Below are 16,323 nucleotides of genomic sequence, written 5' to 3' on the forward strand. Positions count from 1 at the left end.
GCCTACTAAAAGAGGCCCTCTTAGTGCCCACAGGGCGGAAAGAGTTAAAAAAAAAAAAAAAAAAAAAGGGACCTGACATACTATAGAGATAATTAAAAAATTATAATTCAAACTTAAAAAAGTACACCGTTAAAACACTAATATAGTAAATTGCGAACTTATTTTTAATATAACAATAAAGTATATTTTTAAAAGCTTTTTCAATTTAGAAAAAAAAAAAAAACTTATAAATAAACTGACAATTTCAGGTGTCGCTGTTAATTCATTTTCCGGTTCAGTTTGAGGAACGTTTCCGGTTGATTCTGCAAAGAGCTTCGGTGTAGTTGGTCATGTGCTAGTTACGGAAAGATAAAGATAATGTTCGGTTGCATCAAACTAAATTTTATGTAATAATTAATTTTTATTAAACGTACATCATGATCAAGGCAATTCTAATATTCAACAACAGTGGAAAGCCTCGGCTCACTAAATTTTATCAACATTATGTGAGTATAAACAGTGATCAGCTGTTAAGTTATTTTCAATGTCGGAAAGATATTTATATATTAAAAATATATATAATATTATTGTTATAAAAACTGCAACCTAAAACCAATATTAATAGAGAGTTTGGAAATTTTTTTAGAGTCGATATTTTTTCATTTCTATAATTACTTGAAAATTTTTCCCAATATATTTAATGAACTTAAATATTTCTGGATTATATATAGTTTCTTGGAAATTTACAGCTGTTTGGAGTTAAATTAAATATATGTATATGCTGCATTGTTTTATATATTACTTTAGAAAAATGTTTCAAAAATATATGGAAACAACTGTCTGGTATTACCCCATGGGTTACTTACTCCATGTTATTATCTGTATTAAATGCTTAATTCAGGTAGCTAATTGTTCAAATTTTACCACAAAGGAATATGGTTTTTGTCTTGCTTTGAGAAAGCTTCAGCTTCCTCACAAATATAAGACCCTGTTCCAACCAAATATATATATACAGGAGGGTACAAAAGTAGGTATACGGTTGTTATTATGGGAAAAAAACATACAGGGAAAAAATAGGAGTATTTGTTAACATTTTTATATACAAATTAAATCACAAATAAGGAATATGAACCAATAAAAGATGATAAAAATAATAATAATGTACACCAATCATTTGTATTTCTCAGACTCTCAACTGTATACCTACTTTTTCACCCTCTTCCTGTATATATATACAGGGTGGACCAACGAAAACGAAACGACAGAGTGTTCGTGTTCGTCCAAGCAAATCGCTCGGACAGATCGATTTTATTCTTGAGGGGACATCTTATGCAATAAAGTTTTTGCGAATCTGAATATTTCTTGAGGGGACATCTTATGCAATAAAGTTATTGCGAATCTAATACAAAATAAATGAGATTTTAAAATTTTTTGTTGTCTGTTGTACTTAATAATATGTTGAGGAGCGATCATCTGACATGCACTAGTCAATCAGCACTTGCATCTGAGTTGTGCATATGAATTTGGCGGCAGTCATGACTGTTTGTGCACTCAACGGATTCCTCCCAGAGGGGAGCTGCCAGCTGGCCACCGATTGTTTAACGTCACTAGTTATTTATTTATGGTAGTTCTTGAACACACGTATCAATATCTAGTTAAATAATCGGCATCCAGTCTGCGGCTCCCCTCTGGAGGAATCCGTCAGGAGCACAAACAGTTGCAATCACCGCTTATAGGTAAAATTTTACCATTTAATTAATATAGTTAATAGTACTTAGTTTTAAAAGATTACATGTTCTTTTTAAAATACTTTGAAATAATTCACAAAAAATGAATATTTCTTAATGAAATAAGTGGAGTTTTTTAATCAAATTAAAATCTCACAGAATTTAAAATTTGGTACTAAACGCGATACACATGCACAACTCAAAGTGCCGATTGGCTAGATTATGTTGGATGATCACTCCTCAATGTATTATTATCACTTTGCCCGACTAGGTGATAGCAGTATTCATAATGACCGCTCAATTCGATAAATTAATCAATATTTATCACACAGCATGCCCTTTTTGGTCATTATTCATAATGACCAAATATGTTATGGACAAAGTGATTAATCGGGCATTATTCATAATGCCCGATTAATCACTTCGTCCATAACATATATATATACACTCATATATATGGAACATAACTAGTAAATATTTTTTTTATTAAAAATAATTTAAAAAAAAAATTTAATTTTCTTATTTCTTGATTTGTAAACCAAAAACTTTTGGTACAATATTCTGTTCCAAATTTCAATTGTCTGGACTCGCAGTAACTATATTAACTACGCAAGTATTTGTAACATTATTTATTCACACTGTAGTATGTATGCATTTCAAATCACTATATTTTAGTGATTATTAAGTAAGAGAATTGCTTATACTCTGAATCCCAGTAAAATGAAAAATATTTATTTTTCATATGTTTCATGAATTTATGTATGTTAATATTACTTAATTTCAAATAAGATGAAATTGACTTTATAGCAGAATAAAAAAAGGTAATTAAATTTAATTCATTATGTTAAAGAAAAATTATTACATCTCAGACTGCTAATTTTTCTTCTAGAGACAAAAGTATGAAAATGATATATTTATTAAAATGAATTTACAATAATTTCTTTGTATCTTTTGAATCATTTGATTTTTATTTTTAATAAGTCAACTAAAGCTATTTGTTAAATATCGAATATTTTACAATACATAACTGCACTACCCAGAATGAATATATAAAAAGGGAGCGACTCACAATAACCAATTAACCGTAGTGTAAAAGATCGATATTTGCTCTCCGGTTAATTGATTATTGTTAGTCACTCCTTTTTTATATATTTTAGAATAAAGGATATCAGCCATCCTGTATTTTATCAGAGATTCTAATATTTTAAAACTGACAGATTACGAAAATAATTATGTATTCAGATTGGATCAACACACGGTTTTTAGTAATTGGACATTCTTGTGGACTAGGACTTGTTACACTGAGGGAGGAACAAGTGGATAATTGCCCTGTGGGATGGTTGGTGCATTGGTAATTCATTTAATGAATAAAGGCTGTTTAAGTGAATGAAATTGCATTGTAATAAACAGGAAAACATTCAATAAATTTCATTGAAAGAATTTGAAAAATAGCAGTTTAAAAGTCTATTCCAGAAAGAAATATATGGGTATATTAAAGTAGAAAATTGTAATGTTTGCTGAAGAGGGGGGTTGGCATGAAATGCTGGGTTGTAGGGGCATATAGATTTATGTTACATTAATTATGTTTTAATCTGAAATTGTATGTTTTTCTTCCGTCAGTGTAACAAGTCCTAGTTCACAAGAATGTCCAAACTGACAAAGTATTATATAAGTAATTAAGGACGAGAAGCATGTATCAACAAGAGGGTTCTAACTATTGCTGCAAGTAGAACTATTGGATGAAGTTTTTCCTAATTGATGGATGGGGTAAGATGAACCAATTCAGTTTCCATCCTGCTCTCCTGACCTAAGCCTTTTGGATTTTTTATTGTGGAGTTATGTGAAAGATCTGATGTATTAAGAACATGTCACAGATACTGAAACATTAAAGGGTGGCCACCTAATAAACACAGTTGGAACTGTCACTATGTTACATAACACATTGAGAGAGATTGAATCTCTCTCCATATGTGTAAATCTCAATAAGTAATGCACCATAAGTGCATTACTTATTGAGATTTCTTAAGGATGAGAAATCTTTTTGCTTACCAATTAGGGAAAATTATGTGGTTGTATATATTTTCCTAAAATAAGAATGGGTTTCTCTCTCTGTCAGACAACCTGTAGTTTACTGACATCCAGTACTTGAAATTTTGATTCTAAAACTCAGAAATATTAAAGATATTCTCATATGAATATCTTTTTCACTTCAAGTAATGTTTTAAGCAATGGATTCAAATTTATGTGGAAATGTGTTCTGTCTCATTGAATTGAAATCTTAATTCATTTGGATCTTGAAACGTTACAATTTTGTAAATGTGATAAAAAATTAAAAGATTAACGTACTTTTTAACATATTAATTAAAAATATAACAACACATGGCTGATAGCTGACTGAAACAATTTATAATGGATTCCCAATTTTTGTTTTTTTTCTGGTTAATTTTTCTAAAATTAGATTTAATTTGCTGATTTTCTTTCTGTACTGATACAAAATAAGAATAAATCACAAATAGGATAAAATAAGTCAAAAGAAACTAATGTTTTTTTATTAAACAATCCAAAATTATGTTTTATTTTACTAAAATTTAAAGTTATTAATTATTATACATTATTAAAACCCATCTTAGGAAACGAAGCAATAACAAATATGTCAACTCTAATAACCTTAAATAGCTTCGCTGAGTATAGTTATCCACAAACGTTTTCGGCCCCTTAGGACCTTCTTCAGGTGGGATCTGAGTAGAGAGTGACCCTACGTTCTAAACTCCCGTTACGGATGCATTCCAACCCCCACTCCAGATGTGTATAGTAATCGGGGAGTTGGAATGCATCCGTAACGGGAGTTTAGAACGTAGGGTCACTCTCTACTCAGATCCCACCTGAAGAAGGTCCTAAGGGGCCGAAAACGTTTGTGGATAACTATACTCTGCAAAGCTATTTAAGGTTATTAGAGTTGACATATTTATTATACATTATTGTTTGTATTATATTTTTAAATGTAATAAAAATAAATTTGCCCATCAATTCCTTAACCTTTAGTAATTTATTAACTCTCAGATAACTGACTAATACTCTCAAACATTTCTACCAACAAAGTAAGGAATTCCTCTATTTGAATATTGGTATATTATTTCTTAAATATTGCATTTTCATGGCTGGATGACTGAGTCAGTTAAGGCATCAACTATCATTCAGGATCTGAGATCAAACCCAGCAACTCTAATTATTCCTGGATAGTCGTCACAACATGGTCATTTCCATTGTGGGCTTGGCTGATCCTGTGATGGGTATGGCGAAAAGGTGCTCTTAGTGTCCACAAGGCAAAAAGAATCAAATATAAAAATAAAATACATTTTGAATAAATTGTAAAATGAATTGAAAGATGAATTGTGAAGTTTTTCATTCAAGGCTCATAACAACAGTAAAGGGAAATGTCATAGTTGAGTTCATTGGCAGTATGCAAATTGAATTTATTTGTTTGCAGATTTATCTCTCATAATTTTAATATGTAAAGTAAATACAAATAAATAAATAAATATATATAACTCATTGCCATAAAAATTACACGCCAAGAAGTTGTCGTCATATCACTTCAAAACTTGGCACGCAGATAAGTCTCAAGCAGATATGGAAATGATTAGAGTTATAGCATGATGGCTCATTGCTTAATGTCAGAAGAGGGCATTAAAGTGTCTCTCTCTCTCTTGGCCTATAAAAAAAGCACATAAAAGCATCCTATCTGTAGTTTACCTGTTGCAGAGAGATGCTGTATCACTAGAGATGACCTTATGTCACAATTAAAGACCATATGAACAGCTAACAGAGTTTGAGAGGAGAAGGATCATCTGGCTGAGAATTGCTGAATAGCCCACCACCTAGGCTGTTCTGACAACACTGTGAGGAGGTGTAGGGACCTGTGGATGAGAGAGCTCATATATATGATGCTCAGGCTCAGGATGCCCTTGGCAGACCACTAGCTGAGAGGTCCATCTGGTCCTCCTACAAGCATACTCATGGCCAGCTGTATCATTGTCTGCTATCTGGACTTGGGTGGCACCATCATTACATGCCTCTGTGTCTGGCCATACCATTTTGAGGGACCCAGGTGAGAAACATTTGGTATTACAACTGCGATTACATGTGTTGTTATTGACAGCTACCTACCGTTGCCTCTGTTTGGAGTGGTGCTGTTCCTGATTGGATTGGATCACAATGGAATGGAAATGGCTTGTCTACAGCATTGAATCCAGATTCAGTTTGAGCACTGACGATGGCTGTGTTCATGTCTAGAGGCCTCATGGTGAACGCCTGAATCTTGCCTATGCTTTGGAGTGGCACAGCACCCCACAGATGGTATGATGGTCTGGGTGCCATCAATATAACAGCTGGTCACCTCTAGTAGTGATTCAATGGACCATAACAGCCCAGTGGTATGCTAGTGACATTTTGTAGCCACATGTGTTGCCTCTCATGGGAGGACTACCAAGAGTCATTTTCCAACAGGACAGTGCTCAACCATACACAGCAAGAGTGTCACAAGACAGCTTCTGTCACATTGCCACACTTCCCTGGCCTGCTTGGTTCCCTGATTTGTCACCAATAAAACATGTCTGGGATCATCTTGGATGCCAAGTTGGACAGCTTATGAGTTAGGCCAAACTAGAGGATCACTTGCAGCAACAATGGACTGACATTCTGAAGGATACCATATGGCACCTGTATGCCTCCATGCTCATTGTATTGCATAGAGTACACTATAAGTGGACCAACAGAGTACTAGAACCTCTTTTCATTTATAGTTTTTCTTGCAATAAATTATTCTTTTACTTTCATTTTGTAATCACTTACTTATATGAGCTGTTTTCTTTGAAAGTGGTGTAAGTCCATTTTTGACAAAAAGTTAGTTAATGATAACAATGAATGCAATCTGCTATGAGCTTTTTATCTACAAACAGTTCCCAAAAAAATCCTTCAAAATTTTCATCATTTTGTCAATATAAATTTACATAGTTAATGAAATTACAAATATAATTACTTTGAAAGCAGTGTAAGTCCACTTTCCGCAAAGTAGAAGGAAATGTATCAAAATAAGAGTTTATTTTATAAATACCTACCTGAATCACTGTCTGATTCTAAGGTGACATTATCCATTTCGAATATTATATAATATAAAATGCACACTTGTTATAAATTTAATAATTTATTAGTAATTTTAAAGGTAATTGTACTTATTTACTTCAAGTTAAGTGAACAAACAGAACACGCTACTAAGTTTAATACTCTACAAAAAATGCGGAAAGTACCAAAATTCCAGTGAATGAACAAAAATTTGAAAATATAATACTAGCACTTTTATAACATCATGCCAGGCCCATCACATTCGAAAAATTCAACGATATGTGATATAAGGTGCTAGTTTATTCTCTTAATAACGTTAATTCTCGTAAAAAGGCTGCCATGTAGTAGCTAATGTATCCAGCGTTATGGTTGATGCAACCAGTTCTCTTGTGAGCTTAATGTTAAGAGACATTGTTTTTTTTTAAATTTTATTATATTTTATTAAGTAACATTTTTGGCTTAATTTATGTTATTTTATTGACTACAGCTACATTTTTTGTTATTTATTTTTCATATTTACGTTCTATTTAGTGTTCTACTTTATGTTAACTGAAGAAGATCGTTAAAAAAACCAGTCAAAAATGTTTTTATATTATTAAAATAATTTATTTGCTGGATTGTTAAAGGTTCGTTTTATTCATATTATGGTTATCCAGTACGTACATTATATATAAGTATACTGATAGTTATGACAGTTTTAATAGAATGAATCATACAAATACTATTGAGTTAGTAACCTTTCTATTATTTAACAAGAAACATTAGTTTGAATATGCCAGTGCTTATATGAGAAGAAGAAACCATAAAATAATTTCAGCAACACTTTAGTTCTTTATACAAATATTTTCAGCTGTCTTTATAGACCTGCTTTAGTCTTGCATCTAACTAATCAATATATGCATATGGTTATATACTTTTTATAGTTGGTTGGGCATGTATATTGATCTCTGTTCCAGTTTATGAGAAGCATTTAAGTAATGCTAGTGCTTGTTAAATAATGACATATGTATAGTAAGACCCCGCTTAATGCAACGGATGCATTGCTAGATGACAAAGCGCTAAATGAAACAGCATTAAATGAGATCATTTTAATATAGAGTAAATAGGAAAAGAGGAACACACGACCAAAAATAAACAGATTGTACTTTAATTTTAAGTTATTTTTATATTAGTTTGCTTAAGAATATATGTTAAATAACACATAAACATATGCACACAGAAGTGTAAAGTTCATTATTTGTGATGAAAGTTTTGGCTAATCTGAAATTCTTGTTTTTTGGTGATAAAGTCGCGTAGTTTCATTTGTCACTTTTTTCCTTTTCTTAAGCAAATGTTGGTAGCAGAAGATAGCATCCAAAATGCCATGCCTCGTTTTGCTTTCACACTCCTTTCAAAATTTGGATCATTTGCTACAATTTGATCAACAATTTTGGTTATCATTACCAAACTTTTACTAAGGAAAACTGTAGAGAAATTCTTTGGGTTCTTTGTTTTCAGAATCACTCTTTTTCAGTTCTACATGAATTCCTTGTTCTTCCAGTTCTTGAAGGTCGTCATTGGTAAGGCTCTCACCAGAAACCTGCAGTAACTTCTCAATATCCTGCTTGTCTACATTTCATAGTCCTGCTGTATCAATTAGGTTGAGTTTGATCAACCTAACGATACAGCAATAAGCTCTTCTCGTTGAGAATTCTTGGATACTTTCAGTCATAACTTCTTCCACATTCCATTCATGCATTTATCAGTTAATTCTTGCCAAGCCAAGTCGATATTTCCTATAGCATCCATGATGTTAAATTTTTTCCAAAATTGCACCAAACAAACATAAATTTAGGGGAAGTACAGCACTACGATGAATTGTCACGTTTTGCTGATTGGTTCATGTTCGTAAATAATCATATTATATATGAATCAATGAAATGCGTGGTAATTTGAATCAGTGTAAATTTTGAGCCTGCCTTAAGGGTTCGAGCAGACCGCATTATATCAAATCAGCATGAATAGAGGCAGCGTTAAGCGGGGTCTTACTGTATATTGCAATAATAAAAGGAATATGATTACATGTAAAATTATTTAATTTAATTTTAAAATATTCATTTAATATAGCCAGAAGAAGCACAACAAAAAATTTTGATTGAAACATTCCAACTTGTATCACAGAGAGATGATGATGTTTGCAACTTTCTAGAAGGTGGAAGGTAAGAGATAAATATAAAGAATATAACTGTAGTTATCTGCATTGATTAAAAAATAAACTGTGGAAGTAAACAATATAATAATTTATGTTCTGTTGTTATAATTAAATTTTTTAAAATACTGTATTTGTTCAGAACAACTAAAAAAAAATTATAAATTTCTATTGCAGTATAAAAGAATGAAATTGTAATTATATTTTCTTTTTTGTTGCATTTTTAATTTTTGCATATAACATTTTATTATGTTAGACCATCTTGATTAACTAGTTTTAAAATTCTTCCATTATTAATTTTAATAAAAATATTTGAAAAATTTAATTTATAACTATACAATATATACACTATTGAAAATGTTGAGTAATTCAAACCTACTACTATTTTCATTAAAATTCACATTTAAATTGTTTAAAAAATAGCTAATTCAAACTTTTTTAATATAAATTTAGTTAAAGCTAGTATATATCATATTTCAAAAATAAAAGTCAGAAAATAATAATAATAATAGTAATAAAATATAATTACTTATGGAAAGCATGCTTTAGGGATTCTCCAAAATAAATATGTTCTGTAAAAATGCACAAGTTCTGTGGGCATTTGTCATTTGTTTTACATTTTTAGAGACTTTTGCTTCTAACTAATGGAGTTATTTAACTATGTTTTTATGATTAAGTGTGCATACATTAATGCATACAGATTTATTTTTTAGCTTAAAAAGTTGAAGTAATCTTTGACATAAATATAGAATTTTTTTTTTAATTTTTAGAAGAATAATGATTCCAACCAAATAAATTCTTCTATTTTCCAGTAATTTGGAAATAGTTTAATCACTTATGAATAATTTAACAAATATGAATATATGTAATGCCATCAGTAAAATTAGTTTCACATTTTTGTTTTTTCTTTTTTAATTAAAATACTGTAATATGCTAATTTTTAATTGAATTTTAAAAATGGAATAAGAATAAGGAGGAATAAGAATGTTTGCAATAACATTGTTATACCATACATTGTTGTACAGAAGTTAGAAAAATATTTACTAATAATAATATAATTCCACAATTCTAAGATACTATTGATTCTAAGATATACTGTACCATGAGTATAATAATGAATTTTAAGGTTTTTGATGAAAGTAAAAAAGTTTTAAAGAATAAATTTTATTAAATTTTGTTAGGTAACAAGTTAAAAAACAATATAAATGCTATTTGACAGTTTTATTTCCATGTTCTGATGCATGATGCACTCGCTACTCATTTTAATATCTTGAAGATTTTTTAACATTAAAATTTAAAATTAAAAAGTTTAAATTAAATACTTTTTACCAGCAAAGCTTATTTAAAGTGATTTAACCATAATTATACATATAAATATTATATCCAAAAACATCTATTATTGGTGTATAACACATCATGTGGTTCACTTGTGATTATTGTAAATGTAAGACTTTATGGATTCTAAGATGTACAGTACCTGTACATTGAAAATGTATAAAAAAAAAAAAGGTATAATTTAGTTAATTCAGTGTAAATTGGCTATTAATTAATATGTCTTAAACCAAAACTTATCATAACAACCACAAATGTCTTTGGATTATAAGTTTGGGTTTAAAGCATATTAATAGCCAATAGAAAATTAACATAGTCATCCAAGAAGCAAATTATGCTATAAAAAAGTGTGTCTTAGAATCAAGAAAATATGATATTTTTCTTAGCCAATTTGAAAAACAGAAAAATTTTATTTTTTTTATTTAAAACTTTGATAACTTTTAATTTTCAGTTTAATAGGAGGATCAGATTATAAGTTAATTTACAGACATTATGCCACTTTATACTTTGTATTTTGTGTTGATTCATCGGAAAGTGAATTGGGTATTCTAGATATTATTCAAGTAAGTATTTTATTATTAATAATTTTAATGTATAAAATTTATTTAAATTACATAAATTTACATAAATTAAATATTTTCTCTTTGTACTTAGTTATTAATAAAACATCATTTTTTTATTTTGTATGATGTTTTAAAAGTAAAAAGTTTAAATATAATAAGGAAATATTTTAATTTTAGTTCATTTTCAAACTATTAAATATTTTTGAAGTTGTGTGTTTTTTTATTTATTTATTTATTACGCATACTGGATTTTTATTCCTTGATGCGGGGAGCAAAACCATCTCCCAAAACAAAACACTTAAATACAATAAACATAATCAAACAAAATTGTACAATGATAAATAACAATTTAGTTGTAAAATAAATTATATAAAATTTACAAAATCAAATACAGTAATTAAATAAAGTTTAAAGTTCGGGAGCATCTGTCAATATAATACAAAATACCAAAAAAAAGAAACCAAAATGGCAAAATGCTTACCTATAAATAGAAAAAAATTAGTATCGAAGACACAGCACTGACAGATGCTCCCAAACAGCACCAGCAACAAGGCTAGATTTATAGTAGAGGAATCACGCCCCCTAAAACAAAATTTTAACAGATTTTCTTAGAAAACAAAATACATTAAATTTATAACAAGGTTTTGATAAAATTTTAAGAAAAAAAGACCTGGTAAGAACTTCGCAACCAAAAATTTCTTTACGTAACACTTTAAGATGCCCACATTTAGCCAGAATATGCCAGGCATCCACAATTTCTTTCTCAACACAAAAGTTACACAATTCTCTCGAGTAATTATTTAAAAAGTTTAACGAATTACACCTAGCCTGTATAAATAAACACAAAATATTAAGGGAAACATCTTGATTATATAAAGAATTATCAAAAAACGTAACATTCAAATTCTTATACCAACAATTATATACGCTTTTATTTATTTTTTCATTTATATTATATAAAAAATTATCAAAAATGTTTACAAGGAGAAGAGACCAGTCCATTAGATCCAAATCATCATTAATAAAATTAATACCATGATTATTGCATGTATCAATAAGATAACGTGTCCAATCTATAGACTTTTTGTTAAGAATAAATTTCAGACAAACCTTACTCAGACGATAATCATCGAGCTTAGAAATTCTATTAATCCAATTTCTTATCCTACTAAATATTATAAGTTTTATAGGGGTCAAAGCACATTCCATCATAATTAAATAACCTGGTGTACAACGAGGTAAATAAAATAAGTTTTTAATAAATTCAGTCTGTATACCATCACCATTAGTCAGATTAAAACCCCAAATCTCTGAAGCATATAACAAAGAGGGCAAAACCACAGTTTTCAATAAACGTAAATAATCTCTCAGATTACGTAATTTGGCAGATCTCCCCAACTGAATGATTTTATTCATCAATAATCTGGCATGAGTTCTCTTATTAGTGTAATGCGTATGGAATAAACCATTAGACGAAAATGTAACACCCAAATATTTGTAATTGGAGACAACTTGAATTGGAGAACCCTTAAACCACCATTTATCTGCCCTGGCACTCTTACCTCCTCTTCGAAAAACAACAATCTTGGACTTATTCAAATTCAATTTCAAACCATTTTCATCTAAATAAATTGCGAATTTATCAATCAATCTTTGAAGTCCAATCACAGAGTCAGATAAAATTACAATATCGTCTGCATAAGCTAGTATTTTAATTTGGAAACCATCTATTTCTATACCATCACCAGAAGAATTAATAAAACCAAAGAGATCGTTCAAAAAAATACCAAACAAGATTGGACTCAAAATACAGCCCTGCTTAACACCAGTCTTAGAAAACATTAATGGCGAACAGTTCCCTCCAACTCTTACCATAAACGAGGAATTTTCATACAAAGCAACAAGTAAAGATATAAATTTATAACTGAAACCATAACACAACATCTTAGACCACAGCAAGTTCCTACAAACTCTGTCAAACGCAGAAGATAAATCCACAAAAAAAGCATACACCTTTCTCCGTTTCCGTAAAAAAGTTTTCTGAATAACCGTGTACAAAACAAAAATATTATCCAATGTGGAATAACTAGCTCGGAATCCTGCCTGATTCTCATGCAATATATTATTAACTTCTAACCACCGAATCAGTCTTCTATACAAAATAATACAAAACAATTTCGAAACACAAGATGATAGCCATATACCTCTATAATTACCAGGAACAGTGTTTTTTTAAAACTTTATATTTAAAACTTACAAAAATTTTCTTTCTGTCTATGTATAATACAGTAGAACTTGAATAATTCAAACATTTTTAATTTGAATTTGTAGATAACTTGAATATTTTCTCTGGATCCTTGAATTTCTTATAACAGTAATGTAAAAAAAATTCCTTTTTAATTTGAATTTTTTTTGGTTAATTCAGTGTAAAATTGTAAGAAGAATAAAAAAAAAACCACCTGCAGTATTCAGATAAAATGTGTATTTAGACACTAATATTGGTAATGTTGATTAGGAAATTCCGGAGTACAGTATCCAGCACGTTTCTTAGCCTCAGCTTACTTAAAAGTTTGCCTTTTAGTTTTAAGGAGAAATAGATTGAGAATGATGGCAAACCATAGAACATAGGAAAACACAATATATCTGAAGTTTCTGATTATTTAATTAGTTTTTAATCTGAAATAGATGACTGGTAAGTACAGGTACAATGGTTTTAATGCTAATATCTTTATCATCAGGTAAACTTTCAGCATATTTGAATACTGTACTGTATATATGTTATGTATAAAAACATGATATAGTACTGTTCTTGGAGTGGTTAAATAAATTAGATAATTTTCACTAAAATTTTCTGCAATTTCAGTTCTTAAATAAAATACTAGCAACAATAATGGCATTTGTGATTATGGATGGATTTGTGAATTGGTTTTGTGTTAAACTGTGTTTGTGAGTGAATGATGTAATAATTTTCTACATATTCTTATGCCTAATATGTACAGTACATATACATACTGTATTTAATTCTATCCTATCATCATATCTCTGTCACAAATCTATTGTGAGATGTGGGCATGTGTTTTTTCATAAATTTTTAGCAAAAACCCAAGTTATAAGAAACTCATGTTGAAGGGGACCTTTGACACAACAAGTCCCTTCTCCCTCTCATCAACATGAGAAAGTTCGAAATAACGGTATAACAACTAATTTTTAATGTGTGAGAGGGATGACATTTAAACGAGTTCATGGGGAGAATTTACAAACAATTAAAGGGAAGAGTAAACTATTCACCTGAGGTAGACTAATTCTTACTACCCTAGCTGGCCCGGCAATGACACATTCAAAGTTTGCATCAATACAAACAAATGGTCACTTGATCAAATTTCCACACTTGATGGGGATATAACAGCTGAGCACCCGATCTTCAGTGCAATCAATACCTAAGGAGTAATTTTGACTAGTGCAAGTGACTACCAGACTGTCTTCCTGACTCCCCACGTATTCACCTCCTGAAGGGTCTCTCCCCTGATTATTGAAATTGAACCCTTATGTTGGAGTTCATTCTATAGTTTTCTGTGCTACTAAATAAGAGAATCTCAGTACAATTTGTCTTACAAATTTGTTGCCAATGTATTGGGCCATTCACATGAGTAGTTTTATCATTTCACATTAAGTTTTGAATAAATTATATTTCATAATGAACAAGGTGTTTTTCCCAAATACCTTAATACTGAACGAATTAGATATTAATTAATAATTTTATTTAGCAAATTTTGAGTTATACATTTTTAATGCCAGAATTTTCATTAATTGTACTCTTATTTATCTAGCCCATTTAAAGTTTATTTACACACTTCATTTAAAGTTAGTCAATTATCATTAGTTTAGACAAGTCCCAAAGTGATTTCTGATAAGTAGATTCAACTATACAAGTAAATTTATATACTAAAAATTGAACATATTTAAGTTAAAAAAATATAATGAGTACTTTAATATTCAGCTATTAAATGATTTTTTATTAGATAACTTATTACAAATTTATTACGTATAACTAACGTTTTCGGCCCACTTTATGGGCCATCCTCAGGTTACAGTTGTTCGACTCTAATACAAAATCGAACACGTTCAAAATTAAACTAAATTAGAACATACATTTTAAATTTAAACAAATAGAACAAGTATAACACCAAATAATAAATAAGAAAATCCAAATAAAACACAAATGTAAATGAAAATAAAATACGGTGACTGGCCGTAAACATTAAGGAAAAATTCTTTATCCTTTAACGCATATATCTATTGAGCCTCTGTATAAGCATTATTATGTGTGTTACTTTTTACCATGTACTTCCATGATGACGGTAACCCCGTCGCATCTTTATAATTTAAACATCTGCCAGACAAACCCGCTCTGTAAATTTCGCATTTCTCCGTTATGGATGACAACGTTGGCGAGTGTACTTTTGCAAGAATTTTGGCATCCTCCCATTGCACAACAGAACCATCGGCTTGCGCAATCCTGGATAACGCTGTTGAACACTTGTTTTTTGCGACATCATACTGGTGCTCTTTAATCCTCACTCTAAGATTTCTATTGGTGACCCCTACGTAGTCCTTATCAATTCCCAATTGCTCATTTTTGTATGGAATCGCATAAACTCCTGCCTGCTCTCTATCGCCAATTCTTTCTTTGTCATTTCTAATCAACCTATATACTGTGGGGGCCCTTTTACATAATATACTGGCGTTTTTGTGTCTCGATATTTGCTTCATAATAGGGAAGAGACATTTATTATAGGTAAACTTTGTGAAGTTACCCCCAGCTTCAGGTTTCTTCTTAGAGTTGCTCTTAGGCTTTACGTATGCTGTTATTAAACGCTCTATAGACCTTGTTTCAAACCCTAACTCCTTTGCCACCATTTTTATTCTACCCAGCTCATCCATCGTGTCCATTATATTCGAGCAATACAAAAATGCTCTTCTGATTAGGGCCCTAAATGCGGATAATTTATAAACGGTTGGGTCATTAGAATTTGCCGGAATATACATCGGATCATGTGTGGGTTTGATGTACACCTTCGTGTACAAAGTTCCATTCCTAAACTCAATGCCAACATCCAAGAAGTGTAGTTGCTTGCTACTAATTTGCTCAAGGTTAAGTTTTAAGCCATGCTGGTTAGAGTTCATTTGGTCTAAGAATCGTTGAATCATTGCATCATTATTCCAAATAATTAGAACGTCGTCTACATATCTTTTGTACATGATTATGTATTCATTATAGTTGAAAATCGTCATGCGTTCCATTCTTCTTACCACCAACTCACAGAGCAGGCCAGACATCGGGCTGCCCATAGGGACCCCTCTTAACTGCTTGTAAACTTTACCTTGGAAACTGAAAAATGACTGAAAGCATATC

The 16,323-nt window shown here is 30.4% G+C and overlaps 1 protein-coding gene across 3 annotated transcripts in view; it reads left to right on the forward strand.

Annotated features, from left to right (window-relative positions):
* The first annotated feature begins 284 nt into the window (after nucleotides 1-284).
* Nucleotides 285-16,323, forward strand: part of LOC136988703 (AP-3 complex subunit sigma-2-like) — a 40,425-nt gene continuing 24,386 nt past the window's right edge. For all 3 annotated transcript variants that reach the window (XM_067286644.1, XM_067286643.1, XM_067286641.1), the window contains exons 1-3: nucleotides 285-485; nucleotides 8,934-9,025; nucleotides 10,799-10,910. In XM_067286644.1, the coding sequence (XP_067142745.1) occupies nucleotides 417-485; nucleotides 8,934-9,025; nucleotides 10,799-10,910 (273 nt within the window). In that variant the 5' untranslated portion in view covers nucleotides 285-416. The remainder of the gene's footprint in view (nucleotides 486-8,933; nucleotides 9,026-10,798; nucleotides 10,911-16,323) is intronic.

This window comes from Centruroides vittatus, unplaced genomic scaffold (assembly GCF_030686945.1).
Source record: "Centruroides vittatus isolate TY-2023 unplaced genomic scaffold, ASM3068694v2 scaffold_386, whole genome shotgun sequence".
Classification (NCBI taxonomy): Eukaryota; Metazoa; Arthropoda; class Arachnida; order Scorpiones; family Buthidae; genus Centruroides; species Centruroides vittatus.